Below are 15,389 nucleotides of genomic sequence, written 5' to 3'. Positions count from 1 at the left end.
GGACCAATCGCCCAAATGGGATAGAATATCCCAAACGGGTTATTATGACCCAAACGAGCTATATATAGATATCCCGCACGGGCTACATAACGCGGTTTTTTTTTCTGCAAGAAAAAGAAGACTTGTTTCCGCAAGATGTCGAGTACATTGGTAAGGAAATTGAGTCATTATCTGTAGATTGAGTTAAATTCTACGTATTTTTCATCCCTATTCACTTCATAAACTTATTTACTAAAACATGAGTCAGTCCTTTTGCACGGTGACCTTAACTGTTTTTCTTTAAACTTACCTTTATGTTCTAATATCAACAAAAGTTGAAGTAATTTTCTTCGACACTAACACATGGAAGACATATTGAAACAATAACTTCTCGCGAGATCAAATTATCCAATCAGAAAATGGCTATGATCTTTGGTGTGGTTGAAATTTAGAGCTTATTGTATGGAGCACCAGAAGGACTAAAATAAAATATTAATTTATAAGGAAAATGAAATGCGCCAATAACATTAGATTTCGTTCTATATTATAAAATATGACGTTAATATATTAAATTTGCATTGAAATTTTTTAACAGAGAAAAAATGGCAGAAGCGGAAAAGTTTCTAATCTAACTCTTGGGAAGAACAGGAGACAGGTTCCATCCCAAGTTGGATCAAGGAGCGTTAGCCAATCATTTTTTAAGAGAAAAAACACTCTTCTAGAGAAAGTAAGAATATGTTTTATTAATTGTTTTCAATTAAATTAAATAAATAAAGTTTATATTTACAAATATACAATTTTGATTATATAATATGATGATATTATGATGTAACATAATGTGATGTTTCATTATATATATATACAATATTTACAAATAAATAAAGTTTATATTTAGTATTATTTACATATCACACTGTTTTTTTAAAATATCATACAATATATACAGATAAAAATACTACATTTGTGAAACATTTACATATTCTAATTGCAAGTTTTACAGGTGTATTTACAATTATGTGATAAGGAAAATAACATTCCAAGTAATTGTCAGCATAAAAATTGCAATATATACATATAAAAATTTAATCATTTCGGCCCTCCGATTTTAAAACATCATGATAAAATTTAAGAATATCTGCTTTTGTCTTCGATTTAACTTTCCTCCACTCGGCATTGATTTTCTCATTGTTTATATCCTCAAGTTCACCTTCAATTATCTTAATAATTTCGGGTTTTGTTTTATTAACAATGGATTCTGCTTTTGTCCTTTCGTCTGTGAGAACAAAAATCGGAGGAAATTTTTTTCTGTCACTGAGGCTGTGGTTGATAATAAAATTCATAAAGTCTTCGCGGTGTCGCAATGAGTTTACGTGAAACTCCGTCAATGAACGGTCCAAGGATTTCCCACTAAAAGACGTGTGACTCTTTTCTTTGAACGGCTCATTTATGTAGCCTGATTCTCTGATAGACTGTCTAAAACAATTGATTTCAAAATCAATATTGTACATGTAAGCGTATTCGGCATCAAGCTCACAAATGCATAGAGCAGCACTCAAGTTTCCTCTGACCTATACAAAAATATGAAAAGTTTTGTAAATAAATTGTTTAAAAATAAAAAATAAAACGATTGTAAAATTATTTCATTAAATTAAACATCGCAGAAAAAAGTTAAAGAAATGACATAGTAAAAGGTAACGGAAATCGGCTTTGCCACCCCCACCCCAAGAAAAAATGGCGGCACCCCCCCCCCCTTTTCAAAAACACAATTCTCAATAATTTTGGTTCAACACACGCATTATTATGATTGGAAATGTATAATGATGTTAAGATATATATGCATTTGTATGAAAAATATACATGCATGTATCTACTTTAGGCAAAAGAGATACACGAAACCACAGGCGCAGACTGCGTCTTATACTTAAAGAGCCCTGGAGGGACAGAATATGTGTACAAGTCTGCAGGGGTGAATTTTGACTTGGTAATAAATTAATGAATACTTTATTTCATATATAAATATTTTATGTATGAACGTCATAAAAAAGAACTCAATTAATATTAAAAGAGTACTTTTATTCCCTATGTTATAAATTTCAGGGAAAGATCAATGTTCAAGATGGACCCCAACAAAAAGAAGACGTCCCATCTACAAGCTCAATGGACCCCAGGACATCCCTGTCGTTGTCACCCATAAGGAGCAGGACGCGCCATACAGAGACGCAGACATCGGAGTCCTCCTTCTCCACAGTTCAAGATTCTACACTGTGTAGATTCTGTGGAGAAGGGAGGAAAGATACCAAGGCTCTCTGGATTGGGTGTTCACATGTCTCGCAGCGTGGGCGGGTGAAGCAGACATGCGAGTACTGGGTGCATGCTTTGTGCGTTGGCATTACAGCCACAACCAAAGCACCTCTGAGCAGAATTGGATGGAAATGCCCTCACCATATCATGATTGCTAAAGATAATGCTAAAGATAAGAATAAAAAAAGTAAATGAGTTATTGGTTTTTTTTATTTCAAAATGGCTGAAGTTACCTTTTCTAGTTTGTCAATGCACCTACAAACATTTCTCCACTTCTCCTCATCAGGCACTCCATTTTGGATCCACATCTTCGTTTTCCTGTTTTTGGCTTCTAATATAAAATCACCCCCCTCACCCTTGGCATCACTGCCAGAAACTCTGTAGGACTCATGTTCCTCAATAAACCCACGTACTTTACTTGGGCACTGAATTCGAACAAATGAGTCCCTCATATATGTCTCCATGTAAAATGGCATGTTAAGGCCAAAGAATAATGGTGAAAACTTTGTTTTAGACGCATTAATTGCTGTGGAATTGTTGCGCCTGACCCCTGCTCTAAATACATGGAGGGCAAGGCAGTATGAAAATACTACCTCAGCCATAAACTTATAATTGGGGTTTTTAACCCCAACATACCATTCATAGAAGCCACTGACAGAAGGCGAGGATGTACTCGGATCCCTCACATATACCAACAAAAGCTCTGCAGCCATTGACTGCAGAAATATCTGAAAAATTTGCCAGCTTTTGTGGTGGTCTGCAAAATAAATGTCATAAGATAAAAGTTGGGACAAAACTTTTTTAATATTCGTTTTTATAAAATAAAACTATTTTATTTTTACCTGTTGCGCTCATAAATGAGGCTTGTGCTTTTGGGCTATTGAAGCCTAAAAGTTTTGCAAGATCTATAAGGATCACATCCCATAGCAGGCGAAATATGGCTTTCGTCATATTGATCTCATAATGACCAAGTCCTGAAATTAATATTGTGCATTTTTATATGGCATAACGCTGTATTTATTTCTTATTGATTACTAGAAAAAATACAAAATTTCCTTGTTTTATAAAATAATTCAAAGAACTATGTACCAGGTAACATGACAATGTCGTTGTACTTTCTACACTTCTCTATGTCGACGTTTAGTGCATGGTCGTAATTCTTTATGTGCTCCTTGAAATCTGGTTCATCCATGAACTCCATGCCACAATCCGGACAGGTAAACATGTTCTCTACAAAAATATATTACGATGTCAATTTTGATTTCGTGTGATTTTTATGTTTACACTTTTAATAAATTAATGTATTTTAATTTGCGACAAACCGATGATTCTTGATGCAAGAGTATAGGGCAGGCCATCACACCCAACCATCGTCCATTTCCTCGCCTCACCCACCTTCGCCTTCTCTCGAATGTGATCAAGAACCTAAGAGCGTATAAATTTAAAATAAATATTAACAACTGCATGTAGTGGTTGACAAATAGATTGATGAATTAACGATTCATGACTTACAAACCTTCTCAACTGCCTCGTAAGAACAGGGGTTTTCGAAACATGGTTCTCCCATGATGACAGTTGGATTTGGTCCATCGTTAGATTTAATGAAAGAATACCTAAAAAATTTAATGATCAAATCATTGCAAATTAACAAAAATGCAATTTTATCGAATTTTAATTTTGTATAAAAAATCCGTTTATTTAATAATAAAATAATATGTACCTTTCCTCTGCTGTAATATAAGTTATATTTAGCAAATTCTTATCAATGTTGTCCAGTCCGTTGTCATCCTGATGGCTAACAATTTTCTCTAATTTGTCTCTAATGAATTCATTTCTAAACAGACAAAAAATTATAAAAATATTTATTCAGCATATAATTTATCATTTAATTTTAATTTGATAATAAATGCAATGTGAGTTATAATTTTACTTATATAGAACACAATGTACCTATAGTGCCGAAACGTTTCGAAGTGTATCATATCAAGATCTTTCATTTTACTAATTGTATCTCGTTTGCCATCACTAGTGTGATTCATCCACTGTCGTGGAGATAGTTCCAGAATATGTTGAATATTGCTCTCAATGTCCGGGATAATATGTACCATGGTGGTAACGACACTGGCCTTCCCTTTGTAATTCACCTCCACCTTCCATTTCTTCTCTAAAACCTATGGTTGCAACACAAAAAATTATGAAAATTACCTAATTTGGACAGGAATATTTTTTTTTCAATTATAAATTATATGATACTGTTTTAAAATACATGTAAATATACGTATACGACTATATGCAAACTCAAATAACTTGTATTTTTAAGAGAGAGAGAGAGAGAGAGAGAGAGAGAGAGAGAGAGAGAGAGAGAGAGAGAGAGAGAGAGAGAGAGAGAGAGATTATTTTAATCCAATTATTTGCCCCAAAATCCTTAACGTTTACCGTACATATAGAATTATATGTGAATATAAGCTTATTGCAACTAAAGTTTATGTTTATTATCACCTGATTATTGTCAAAAAATGTTACAACATCAGCGTTTTGGGGGCATTCTATGGCGTCTTTGCTCTGCTCTGAAATCCAGTTCTGAACTGTTGTGTAGGATCCCGATGGACTGCCCTTACACCCTATCCTCAAAGCGGATTTGCTACCAGTTATGTAGTATCTAGATAACATAAATAGAGATAATGATTTATTAGAATAAATAATTAATTATGCAAACATCACATACACAGTACTAATGTGTAGATTGAATAAAATAGGCGTAATTTGACTGCAATTATAGTCATTACGTGAATACTTGTGTGTGTGTGTGTGGCTGTATTTTAAACATACCCAAGCAGATTTTGAGAGAAAGACATTGGTGAAACAAAGGAATTGTTTCTACACCCGTAGATAGACTCTACAGTCTTTGCTAGTCTAATTTCCTCACAAGCATCGTTGCAGATCCCTTTGATGAAATTAACTATAACATGGTTTCTTTCTTGCAACCAGTCTGAAACGACACACAATTATAATAATAAATATTTATATCATAGATAATATATAAATATATTCAATAAATAATATAACAGTGTGTATGTGTGTGTGTGTGGGGTGGGGTGGGGGTGGGGGGGGGGGGGTTGGTGTGTGTGTGTGGGGGGGGGTGAACATGTGCGTTTATTATCTATAATTTATTTATTTACCCTTCAGATTGAACGTTTCCAAGTAATCTACATCTTTATACTGGCTCCCAGAAGTCACAGTATCCTCGTAAACTGCTTTGGTTTGTGTTTTTCCTAAAGTATGAAATATTTATTCAATACCAATGCATAATTGCCTCCTTAAAATATATACACAGAGTTAGTTAATTGGTTTTTCTTTGAAATAATAAAATTTCATTTCGTCGTTGCTTGTAAAATATTACAGGTGTTAGTTAGAGGATATATTACCTAAAGCGTATGATAAGGAAGACAGCTGATCGCTTGTTAGTCTATTATTGGAAACTGCCCCCAGGAACTCTTCAAAATACTCCAAAATACTGAACTTCTTCTTTTTAGCCGCCTCCTCAGTCTCATCTTCGTGCTGAAGACACTGCTCAGCAAATTTTACACACAGAGAACACAAAAAGGTAGAATGTGGGAATATAAATTCCCTTTTCAACAAAAAGTTAACGACTTTAACTTTAATTTTTTTGTCGGATATTCTCTGAACAATCTCCTCGTCGTCTGGGAATAGGGTTGAACAGTATACATGCTGTTTGCAACTGCATTTGCGTTTAGGGGGCATATCTACATAAAAAATCATTAGATAAGATAAAGGTAAATATAAGCCTCAAAAATTTGTTTCACATAAATGAACATGTGTAACTAATTGTGTATTCAATCTTATTTGTTAATCTTATAAACATAATTTACTTTATATCAGCAATAAATATTGCGGACCAGAATGCACCAGTATCAAATTCACTGGGTACCGTTTAATAACTCCAAACTTGCACATAATATCATCTTGATGAATTACATTTTTAAAATCACAGATAAATTGCAGTAAACATGCTCATAGGGATTTAATGACTTTGGCAATATGTTTAGACAAATTAACACTAAGAACATTATTTTTCATATTTACATAGGTAACGTAATATAATGATGCATGTATGTTAACCTTCATCACTTTTTATTCATTCGTGACATAGATTTTTAAACGTTTATACAACTTTCAAACAACATTTCCGTAAATTTTTCAATACGTTTCCTCAAAAACATATATACAAGAGTTTTAATAAAATTATTTAATAATTCTCATTATGGCGCACCATACATTCTATTTGAAAATATGACCTATTTTATAAAACACTCTTCAATTGGACAGTTAGTGATCACATGATCATGCAAGCTTTTCAAAATGGCGGAATGAAGTCGTGTTTTTCAGCAGGTAAGAGTAATTATGGCTTAACTGAAGTTTAAATAGCTTTAACAAGGAAAATGTAATCGTAAATATAAAAGAGACTTACTTTTCACCTTATGTTCTCGCACTTCCGCATCAGTTAAGGCTATGAGGACCGAATTTTCAGCTGCCTTTTATAAACTTGGGCCCCTATGAGCAATCCAGATCCCTCGCAAAGAAGCGTATTTTGGAAATTCTCGTGCAAAATATACCGCCAAATTTTATGTAGCCTGTTTGGGATATCTATATATAGCTCGTTTGGGTCATAATAACCCGTTTGGGATATTCTATCCCATTTGGGCGATTGGTCCCAACCTGTTCAATTCACGTGTTTACTTTCGGGAACCAGTCCGAGGAGTTCCGACTGATCAATAACGTCTATAGAACTCAAACCAAATTCAGTTTTCAATCCCGGATTTATATCAACAAATCAAAGTGGGACGAAACATGTATGTGAAACAAGTTTGCTAACCAGTTTTACCTAGGCGTGGCTGTGCCAATGAGGTCTGTGCACAGGTAGTTTCCTGTTATATTTGTTAGAAAATGAAATTCTTTATTTGTATTCCATTTGAAAGCATATTAAAATAAGGGAGATCTTACGTTTTTGATAGCAATTTCTCAGTTAAAATTCATTAAAATCTATCAATTTTAATGTGTGTATATATATATATATATATATATATATATATATATATATATATATATATATATATATATATATATATATATATATATATATATATATATATATATATATATATACTGAATTACCCAGAAAACACGACTTTGTTAATCTTTATATCGTATCTGTAAACAATAGTTAACACGATCATCTATGTTTCAGTAACACTGAAAACAACCATTTGCGATCGCAAAATATAATTTATCTGATAGATATACTTTTACGATTGTGAAACTATGGTTAACAACTGTTAACTATAGTTAACATAATTAATGTAAATTATAGTTTAGAGATGTGAATCTATATTTATCAGCAAAATCTATTGTTAACGTTAGTTGCAGACAGATATAAACTTAGGTTATCATTCGTTAACTATAGTTTATAACCGTTAAAGCTGTTCTTAAAACTATAGTTAACAGTCGAGAAACCTAATTACCATGTTTAGCTCATTTTTGTGAATTTGGCGTGCCATAAACATTGGCTGTGTTTGACCGATATCATGGTCTCAACTACATTGATGGTAAATTTAATATACATTGAACAAATGTTGCCCCAACGTTGTGTTCCCAACTAACATGGACACTGAGATTAGATCTGTCAAGTGTACATTGGCCCAATATTGGCCCAACGTTGTGTTCTCAACGAACACTGACACTCACGTAAGGTCTGTCAAGTGTGCATTGGCCCAATGTTGGTTTCAAATAACGTTGTTCAGCCAACGCCAACCTTACCACCCACAGCCAATGTTGGCCCAACATAGTCATGCTATCTGGGATATAGTTATATACTCACATTGTAGCGCAACTTTAAAAAAAACTTAAGAGTGGTTAAGTTGCGCAAGAATTAAAAAAAGAAAAAGAAAAACAATTATATAATGTAGCAAGCTTTATCATTATATTTTCAAATCAAATAAGTTAAAACGTTATTTCCTCACTTTATGAATCAAATTCCTCTGTGTACAATTGAAAGTGTCACGTGCCGAGGAGGAAGAACATTCTATAATAATTAGTTATTCATCTTTCGAATAAGTGCATCCTTTAAGTATCTTTTAGTTTTTAACGGTTTATCAAAGGACACAGTCATTATATCAATGCCCATGCATATGAATATCAAGAACACAAATATAACCACTATTTTTAATAGTTATCTTTATTATTGTAGAAAAAAAGTATCGTTGTATAATTTGAAAGTACTTGAATATATACATAATGAACGAATCACCAGGAAACCAGAAAAAGTCTGAAAGCTGTAACATCCGGAAAACGAGCCACAACAATTAAGTATATCGCCGTTATTTTTCCTTAAACCGGAAACTGTCTCTTTGTCCATAGGAGGTTTTTCTGCGACGAAGATACGTGTATAGGCGTCTGCTTCATTCAAATAATGATGTAAAATGAACGGTAAGCTGACACTTTTCTTTCTTTCTTTTTTTTTTGTTTGCTACAAAACATATCTGAGCAATCATTTAACGTAATGTTTAGGGGGTACTGATATAATAATAATCAGGTCAAGGACGTGTAGAGAGGCAGTGTGGTAGATATACTAACTTTAAGGTATCTTCTTATCATGGTTTGATTAAAGTGTTTTGTTTATGATGTTACTATGAAAAAAGAAAAGGATTCCATAAATTTGAAAGCGTTATTTACAATTTTAATTACACATGACTTTGTTCTATCCGAATGTAAATTTTAGGTGAACACACATGTATGTATAATTGCATGCCCTCTTATAGTACAAGCCCATTGACACTTAAACAACAATCGTTAAAATAATTTTGTCATATATTATGAGATGCGATGAAAAAAAAAGAGAAAATCATAAAATTAAACGAGAGAGCTTTTAAATAAATCAAATTTGAATTAGTGATTTAAAGAACAATAATTGATTTTGAGATCTGTTGAATATCGTCACAGCTGTTCTCTAAATAATTGTATTTAAATACAATCCTAAAATATTCCTGATTCAAAGTAAGTGTTACACAGTGATTAACCTTGATTTCTTATCTGTATTTAGAAACTGTATTGCTTCAATTTACTTTTAAAAATTGAAACCATGCACACAAAAAATATCGAATTGCCCTTTCTTTTGCAGCTGTAAACATTAATCTGAATTGCTATAATTCTAGTTTGAAACAAAAATCGAAATTAATTCTGATTTCATTGGTTTTTATTGAATATTTAACTCTATGTGTTTTAAAGCATTGATAGAGTAATTGAAAGAAGCTAGTAAAACATTACCATGAAAAATATTGTTAGAAATATATTACTAATATTGCATCATTGAATATTGTTCTGATGAATGATCTCGAATTGAAATTCATTCGAACCAGGTACCACGACTACTGCAGTGCCTGACCCGGTCGAGGAGTACGTGTCTGTGTTAATTCCCGCCATCATTGTCCCTGTCATCTTCTTCATCGTTCTGTTTCTCTTCTGTGTTTGGTTGAAGTTATCCAAAAACAAGTCTGGTCCCAGAAAACCATCAACCTATGAAGATTTTTCTCACGTGGACAATACAGAAGTAATTATCCTTTCTCATCATGATCATAAATGTATTATAATTATGCCTAAAGCTAGGACACTTTTAAATCAATTTACTAAATTGTTCAAAGATGATTATTGCAATCCAGAATGGTCATTGATAGGATAATGAAGGACTGAGTTGGGTATTGTATTGTTTATTAGTCAACAGCTGTACAGCTCATAGACATATACAATTAATATACACATGCTATAATACATATACTGGTCACTTGAAAAAGGCAAGTTTATACATGAAGTTTTCTGATTACAAAAGCATTCTTAATATATTTACCTAAATTGCACAAATCCTTTACATTTTGTGTTGACAATAATAGAATTAATTTAAAGACAGAGGGTTTAATATAATAAAACTTCTTAAGGAATTTTTCTCTTAAGTTACAGTAATAGGGACATTTCAATATAAAATGATATTCATCTTCTATATCTAAAGTACATAGAGGACATAAACGTCTTTGTAATGGAACATTGTTATATCTGCCAGTTTCGATGGTAAGACAATGGGATGATAATCTTAATTTACATATAAGTTTCTTATATTGTAAAGGAATTCTTTTTGTTAGATATGACTGCAAGGTACAATGATCAACTAAATATCTATAGATTGTACATTTGGAAGAGGCATTTATGTCAGCTAGTAAAGACTGTTTAAAATTATCAAAAATACGTTGCTTGGCGATCGTTAAAATAATTTCTGGCTTTTCAAAAAATTGGTTTTCCCATAAGTTCATTAGCCCAATACTTGTTAATTGCAAAGTAATTGCAAAAATAACCATGTCGTCTGCGTACATCAGTAAAAATAAGGATAGCTCTTGTAATTCAATTGGAGTATTTCCATTGCTTAAAAATTCCATTTCGCAATCATTGACATAAAGGGAAAAAAGGAGAGGGGAAATTATTTCCCCTTGTAAAACACCAAGATTATTCACAAAAAAATCTGATAACTTACCATCTAATAAAACACAAGACTTAATATTATTATAAAGTGAACGTAAAATCTTCAGAGGTTTACCTCTGATTCCATACATTGAAATTTTATTCCACATTTTAACCCTATCCACTGTGTCAAAGGCACGCTTGAAATCTACGAAGCCGCAATACAATCTACATTTTTTCGAGAGATATTTGTTCACAATTGTTTGTAATGCAAAAATGGCATCAACAGTACTATGAAATGGTCTAAACCCGAACTGTGCGCCTGTAATAACATCATTTTTCTCGGCCCATGACATAAATCTCTTATTCAAAATTGAAGTAAAAAGTTTTGTCATACAACTAATTAAACTAATTCCTCTATAATTGGCAGGATCAGTTGTCCCACCCTTTTTATATATTGGTACAATGAGAGACTCACACAGTATATGTGGAAAATGACCTGTTGTAAACATAGCATTAAAAATTGTGTGTACAAAAGGTACCAAAATATCCTTGAATTCAATGAAATATTCATTAATTATACCATCCAGTCCATGACTTTTACCTGGTTTTAAAGTCTTTATAGCATCTTCAATTTCATTTAAAGATATGTCACTTTCTAATTCTTCAAAAATTACTTCTTTTTCACCTACGACCATGTCATTTCCCACGGCTGTATGATCAATACAAGAAAGGGATATGAAATGATTGTGTAAATCTACAAGTGAAACATTTACTTTGTTAACTTTTCTCCTACTAAATTTCGAAAAAAATACTTTAGGATTAGATTTCCTTATTGTTTCTAATAAATTGCCCTCTTCATTAAGATATTTTCTCTTGATTCTTCGTTCCAATATTTTATATTGCCTTTTACTTGATTTTAATAATTCATGATTTTCTAAAGATTTACTTTTGTTAAAGTCAGCTAGCGCTTTACGATAAATATCATATAATCGCTTACATTCAGCAGTAAACCATGGTCGGTCATGTCTAGGTTCAACATTATCTATTTGTCTACTACTCTTATTGACATGACGAGGACTGGGCACCTTATGAAAGTCAGACATAAGAAAAGACAATTCATTTACAAAAGTTTTGACACCGTTTTCTAACCCTGTATTACTAGATAAATCATTCTGTACTAAACATTCCTCTAATCTATACACATTTTGCTGCAGTGACAATTTACTATCATTTACTAAATCTTCCTTCCAGCGATATCTTACGTGATCATGACTACTGAATGAATTCCCTTCTGACTGATTCAATGCTATGTTTATACCCGTTCTTAGTTCGATGTGCAATGGTGCGTGATCAGAATAAGTGTTAAAATTACAAACTATGAACTTATAAAAGTAACTAAATATGTCAGGTGTGCTCAATACATAATCAATAACACTACATCCATTGGCACCACAATATGTAAAATCGTTAGCCATATTATCTACATGTCTGCCATTTAGAATTCGTAACCCACTTTCAATACACATCTGAATCAACTTAAGCCCATAGGCATTCACTGCTTTGTCTGGACACACACGGTCACTTAATCTATCGTCCTCCTTGTAATTACAGATAGGTGATATAAAATCAGAGATTTGTTCATGTACATTATCACATTCAATATAATCATTTAACACCGAGCACCTGCTATTCAAGTCTCCGACAATAATTACTTTACCTTTCTCGGAGTATTTAGCAATTTGATTCTCTAATTCATAAAAAATATCACAGTTATATTGTTTGAAAAATGAGGATTTATCCGGCGGAATATAGATACAACATATGTATAAACATTCATTAGACTCTATTACATCACCGTTCATCTTTAGCCAGCAAATTGTGTCGAAAATAACATCAGTTATTATAATATGTTTCCGAAACTCATCCCTTATACATAAGGCCATCCCACCTCCTTGTTTAGATCTAGAAAGTGATCTTGGTATGAATCTACATGTAAACCCCGGTAAGAGGGCAGGGTGCTAGAAGCACTACTAAAATCATTTGAATATGAAGTAGTGATTAATACATGTATGTGTCATTCAATCCACCACGTACATTCTACATCAAATTTCCCATTCTACAGTATGTCGGCGACTTCGCTTTCCGTGAAATTTAACCCGACCCACTTTTCCAAATTATGTTCTAATTTGTGGCAAATTCAAAATGGCTAGATAAAGTTGGGTCAGTCTGCACTCTGTATATACAGGTCTATATATTCATTATAAAAGTGTGATGTTAATATATTAGACCTTTTTCTCCTTGGGTATTGTTATATATATATATAATTAATGTTTATTTAAAGCATTGTGCATATCAAATTAAAATATTAACTTTAACATTTCGACTTCAATCGATATCGTATATTTTTCTGGGTATCGCTCGATCCATATATGAAAAAAATATGTTGAGCCATAGTACTTTCAAATATCATATTCTTCATCTCATGATCATATTATATATATATATATATTATCAAAGTATCAAATGATACATTTGGTTTCCTCATCATTCTGTCTGTGACCGCTCAATAATAAACCACTGCTATGCAATTTGAATTATTTTTTCTCCTTTTATCATATCATTTTTGATTTATTGAAAAAAAAACAATAAGTTATATTTTTTCTTCCTTCAGATGCTTCGCATGTCTACAGACTTAACGTTGGAGGACAATAAAGCGCTTTGAAGAGACTGGTGCATAGTTTGATCCTGCATGCACCCGATCTTTTGGTCTAGAACTAGAAGCAAAACATGCCTAAAACTGATCAAAATCTATTGATCGGATTGTAGTATGTACATAGAGTAGAAGGCAATTTCTCGATCAATAGCCCATTTTCATATCGGAAGCATGACTGTGAGCTATCGGTATGATATCGGATACTTCTGACAAACGGTTGAATGCAGTGTGTACGCGTTAAAATGATTTATCTTCCTCATCAACTGATGGCTATCTGTGGATAAATGCAACACATCCGTCCCTAAAATTGTTCGCCTTGACAGAAGTACTAAAACTTGTGTACATCATCAAATACATGTATCATGGATAGTTTTTTTGTTTCTTTTTTTTGTGTTTGGAAAATTGCACTAGTTTGAATATTTATCACCTGTCATGTTTTACTAGTGCAAAGCATTGAATTTCATAAAGATTTAGTAAATATTTAATTTTTTATATAGAAATGTAAGTACATGTTTGTGTTAGATGTGACCTTAAAGGATATGGAAGGCACGAGTAAGCAGCATTTAAAAAGAAAGAAGAGTCCAGAACTACCTCAAATTGGCAAAACAGAAAAAAGAGAAGCGATTGCAACGTTGATATTTTTCTACAAAGACTATAGAAATTGGAGAGATTGATTGCATTAGTTCTTGTAAGCGTTCATTTTTTTCTTAATATGTATACATACATATGAAAAACGTTCATAACGTAAACAGGACCTACCTCCTCCACTCTGCACTCACCTTCTGCAACATACACATGCTTGCATCACTTACATATACATGTTTCTGGGTTTTTTAAGTTAATAAGAATGCGATCACTTGTTTAACACTAATAATTGGTAGCCGAATTATCGAAAATTCATTTTCTCTTGTAATCTGTATCAATTGTTCTTGAACTATTTAAATAACTTAAATATGAGATCTTTGTAAGCCGGACATTCGAGGAATCGTAGATATAGAAATTTATTATGGTTTATGGCAGTACAATGGCACAAATATAGAGTGGAAATGCCTAAAACATTATTTTGAGAAAGCATATTGTTTCAAATTATCAAAACATAATAGTGACCAGTTTGCTTGAGTGAAAATGTTGATATACTAGTATTAAGTGTGAATGTATTGACAGAGATACAGATTTAAATGATCCAAACTTCCATTTAAATTAATTGTTAATGACGTTGATTTCAGTAGGATTGAAAACTGGTAAACATTACATTATCTGCCTGAATTTGCTACAAAATGATCTAATCATTGCAAATTTGAAAAAAAAAATATAACGTCTTGGCATGATACAATTTAAGAAATTAATTTCAAACATCATTAGCTGAAATCGTTTACTTGAAATAATGTTTTGATTTTGTACTGAACGTTGCCATATGCTTACACTTGATTAATTTTGATTTTTTTTTTCTCATTTGTTTGTAGTTGAGCATGAATTACGAATGAACGTTATATACAATATCCCTAGACACGTTTTTGTAGACTGGCTCGTCGTAAATATTTCTTAATTAAGAATAATTATCGTGCTTTGTTTGTTGTTTTATTTGTTTATTTTTTTTTTAGAAATTGACATAATAAACAAATTGTTGTAGAATATTGTATGTTTATTATATAAAAGTTAGATTAATCCGGTACTATTTATAAACTAATTTTTAATGCTCTATTTAAGTTGGCCGGTGGGGGGGGGGGTCTAAGGAATATTTTTGGTAATTTTGTAGTGAAAAATTGAAAATAAAATGAATTTTGTAGGGTGCGTGTGGGTTAGTGGGGGTGGGAGGTCTGGACTCCCCTGACTTCTCTAGATTCGCGAATGTGGTGTATGCTGATTGGTATTC

At 32.4% G+C, this 15,389-nt stretch overlaps 2 protein-coding genes and 1 long non-coding RNA gene across 3 annotated transcripts; 2 read left to right on the top strand and 1 right to left on the bottom strand.

Moving 5' to 3' along the window:
• Nucleotides 1–576: 576 nt before the first annotated feature.
• LOC117687985 (uncharacterized) lies at nucleotides 577–3,049 on the top strand. Its single transcript, XM_066081615.1, has 3 exons — nucleotides 577–706; nucleotides 1,856–1,960; nucleotides 2,077–3,049. The coding sequence occupies exon 3, from the start codon at nucleotides 2,137–2,139 to the stop codon at nucleotides 2,473–2,475; it is 339 nt and encodes a 112-aa protein (XP_065937687.1). The 5' UTR covers nucleotides 577–706; nucleotides 1,856–1,960; nucleotides 2,077–2,136; the 3' UTR covers nucleotides 2,476–3,049.
• Nucleotides 944–6,834, bottom strand: LOC117686081 (uncharacterized). The gene is made up of 13 exons (XM_034460758.2): nucleotides 6,770–6,834; nucleotides 5,706–6,044; nucleotides 5,460–5,552; nucleotides 5,110–5,269; nucleotides 4,780–4,939; nucleotides 4,231–4,451; nucleotides 4,001–4,114; nucleotides 3,797–3,893; nucleotides 3,603–3,705; nucleotides 3,370–3,510; nucleotides 3,123–3,254; nucleotides 2,514–3,037; nucleotides 944–1,547 (listed from the first exon to the last, which is right to left on the bottom strand). The coding sequence occupies exons 2-13, from the start codon at nucleotides 6,040–6,042 to the stop codon at nucleotides 1,062–1,064; spliced, it is 2,568 nt and encodes an 855-aa protein (XP_034316649.1). The 5' UTR covers nucleotides 6,043–6,044; nucleotides 6,770–6,834; the 3' UTR covers nucleotides 944–1,061.
• A 1,711-nt stretch (nucleotides 6,835–8,545) lies between these two features.
• Nucleotides 8,546–15,148, top strand: LOC136274538 (uncharacterized). Its single transcript, XR_010712948.1, has 3 exons — nucleotides 8,546–8,784; nucleotides 9,714–9,904; nucleotides 13,475–15,148. It is a non-coding gene; the product is annotated as an uncharacterized lncRNA (long non-coding RNA).
• The last annotated feature ends 241 nt before the right edge of the window (nucleotides 15,149–15,389 follow it).

This window comes from Magallana gigas, chromosome 4 (assembly GCF_963853765.1).
Source record: "Magallana gigas chromosome 4, xbMagGiga1.1, whole genome shotgun sequence".
In the NCBI taxonomy this organism is placed as follows: Eukaryota; Metazoa; Mollusca; class Bivalvia; order Ostreida; family Ostreidae; genus Magallana; species Magallana gigas.
Note: the sequence above shows the minus strand (reverse complement) of the source record. Positions and strands in the feature narration are given on the sequence as shown.

Excerpts from the sequence above, each read along its gene's own strand:
- LOC117687985 (XM_066081615.1), top strand. The coding sequence starts at position 2,137 with ATGGACCCCAGGACATCCCTGTCGTTGTCACCCATAAGGAGCAGGACG.
- LOC117686081 (XM_034460758.2), bottom strand. The coding sequence starts at position 6,042 with ATGCCCCCTAAACGCAAATGCAGTTGCAAACAGCATGTATACTGTTCA. Across the intron at positions 3,038-3,122 it reads CTCATTTATGAGCGCAACAG|ACCACCACAAAAGCTGGCAA; the intron begins GTAAAAATAAAA and ends TTTATTTTGCAG. Across the intron at positions 1,548-2,513 it reads GCATTGACAAACTAGAAAAG|GTCAGAGGAAACTTGAGTGC; the intron begins GTAACTTCAGCC and ends ATTTTTGTATAG.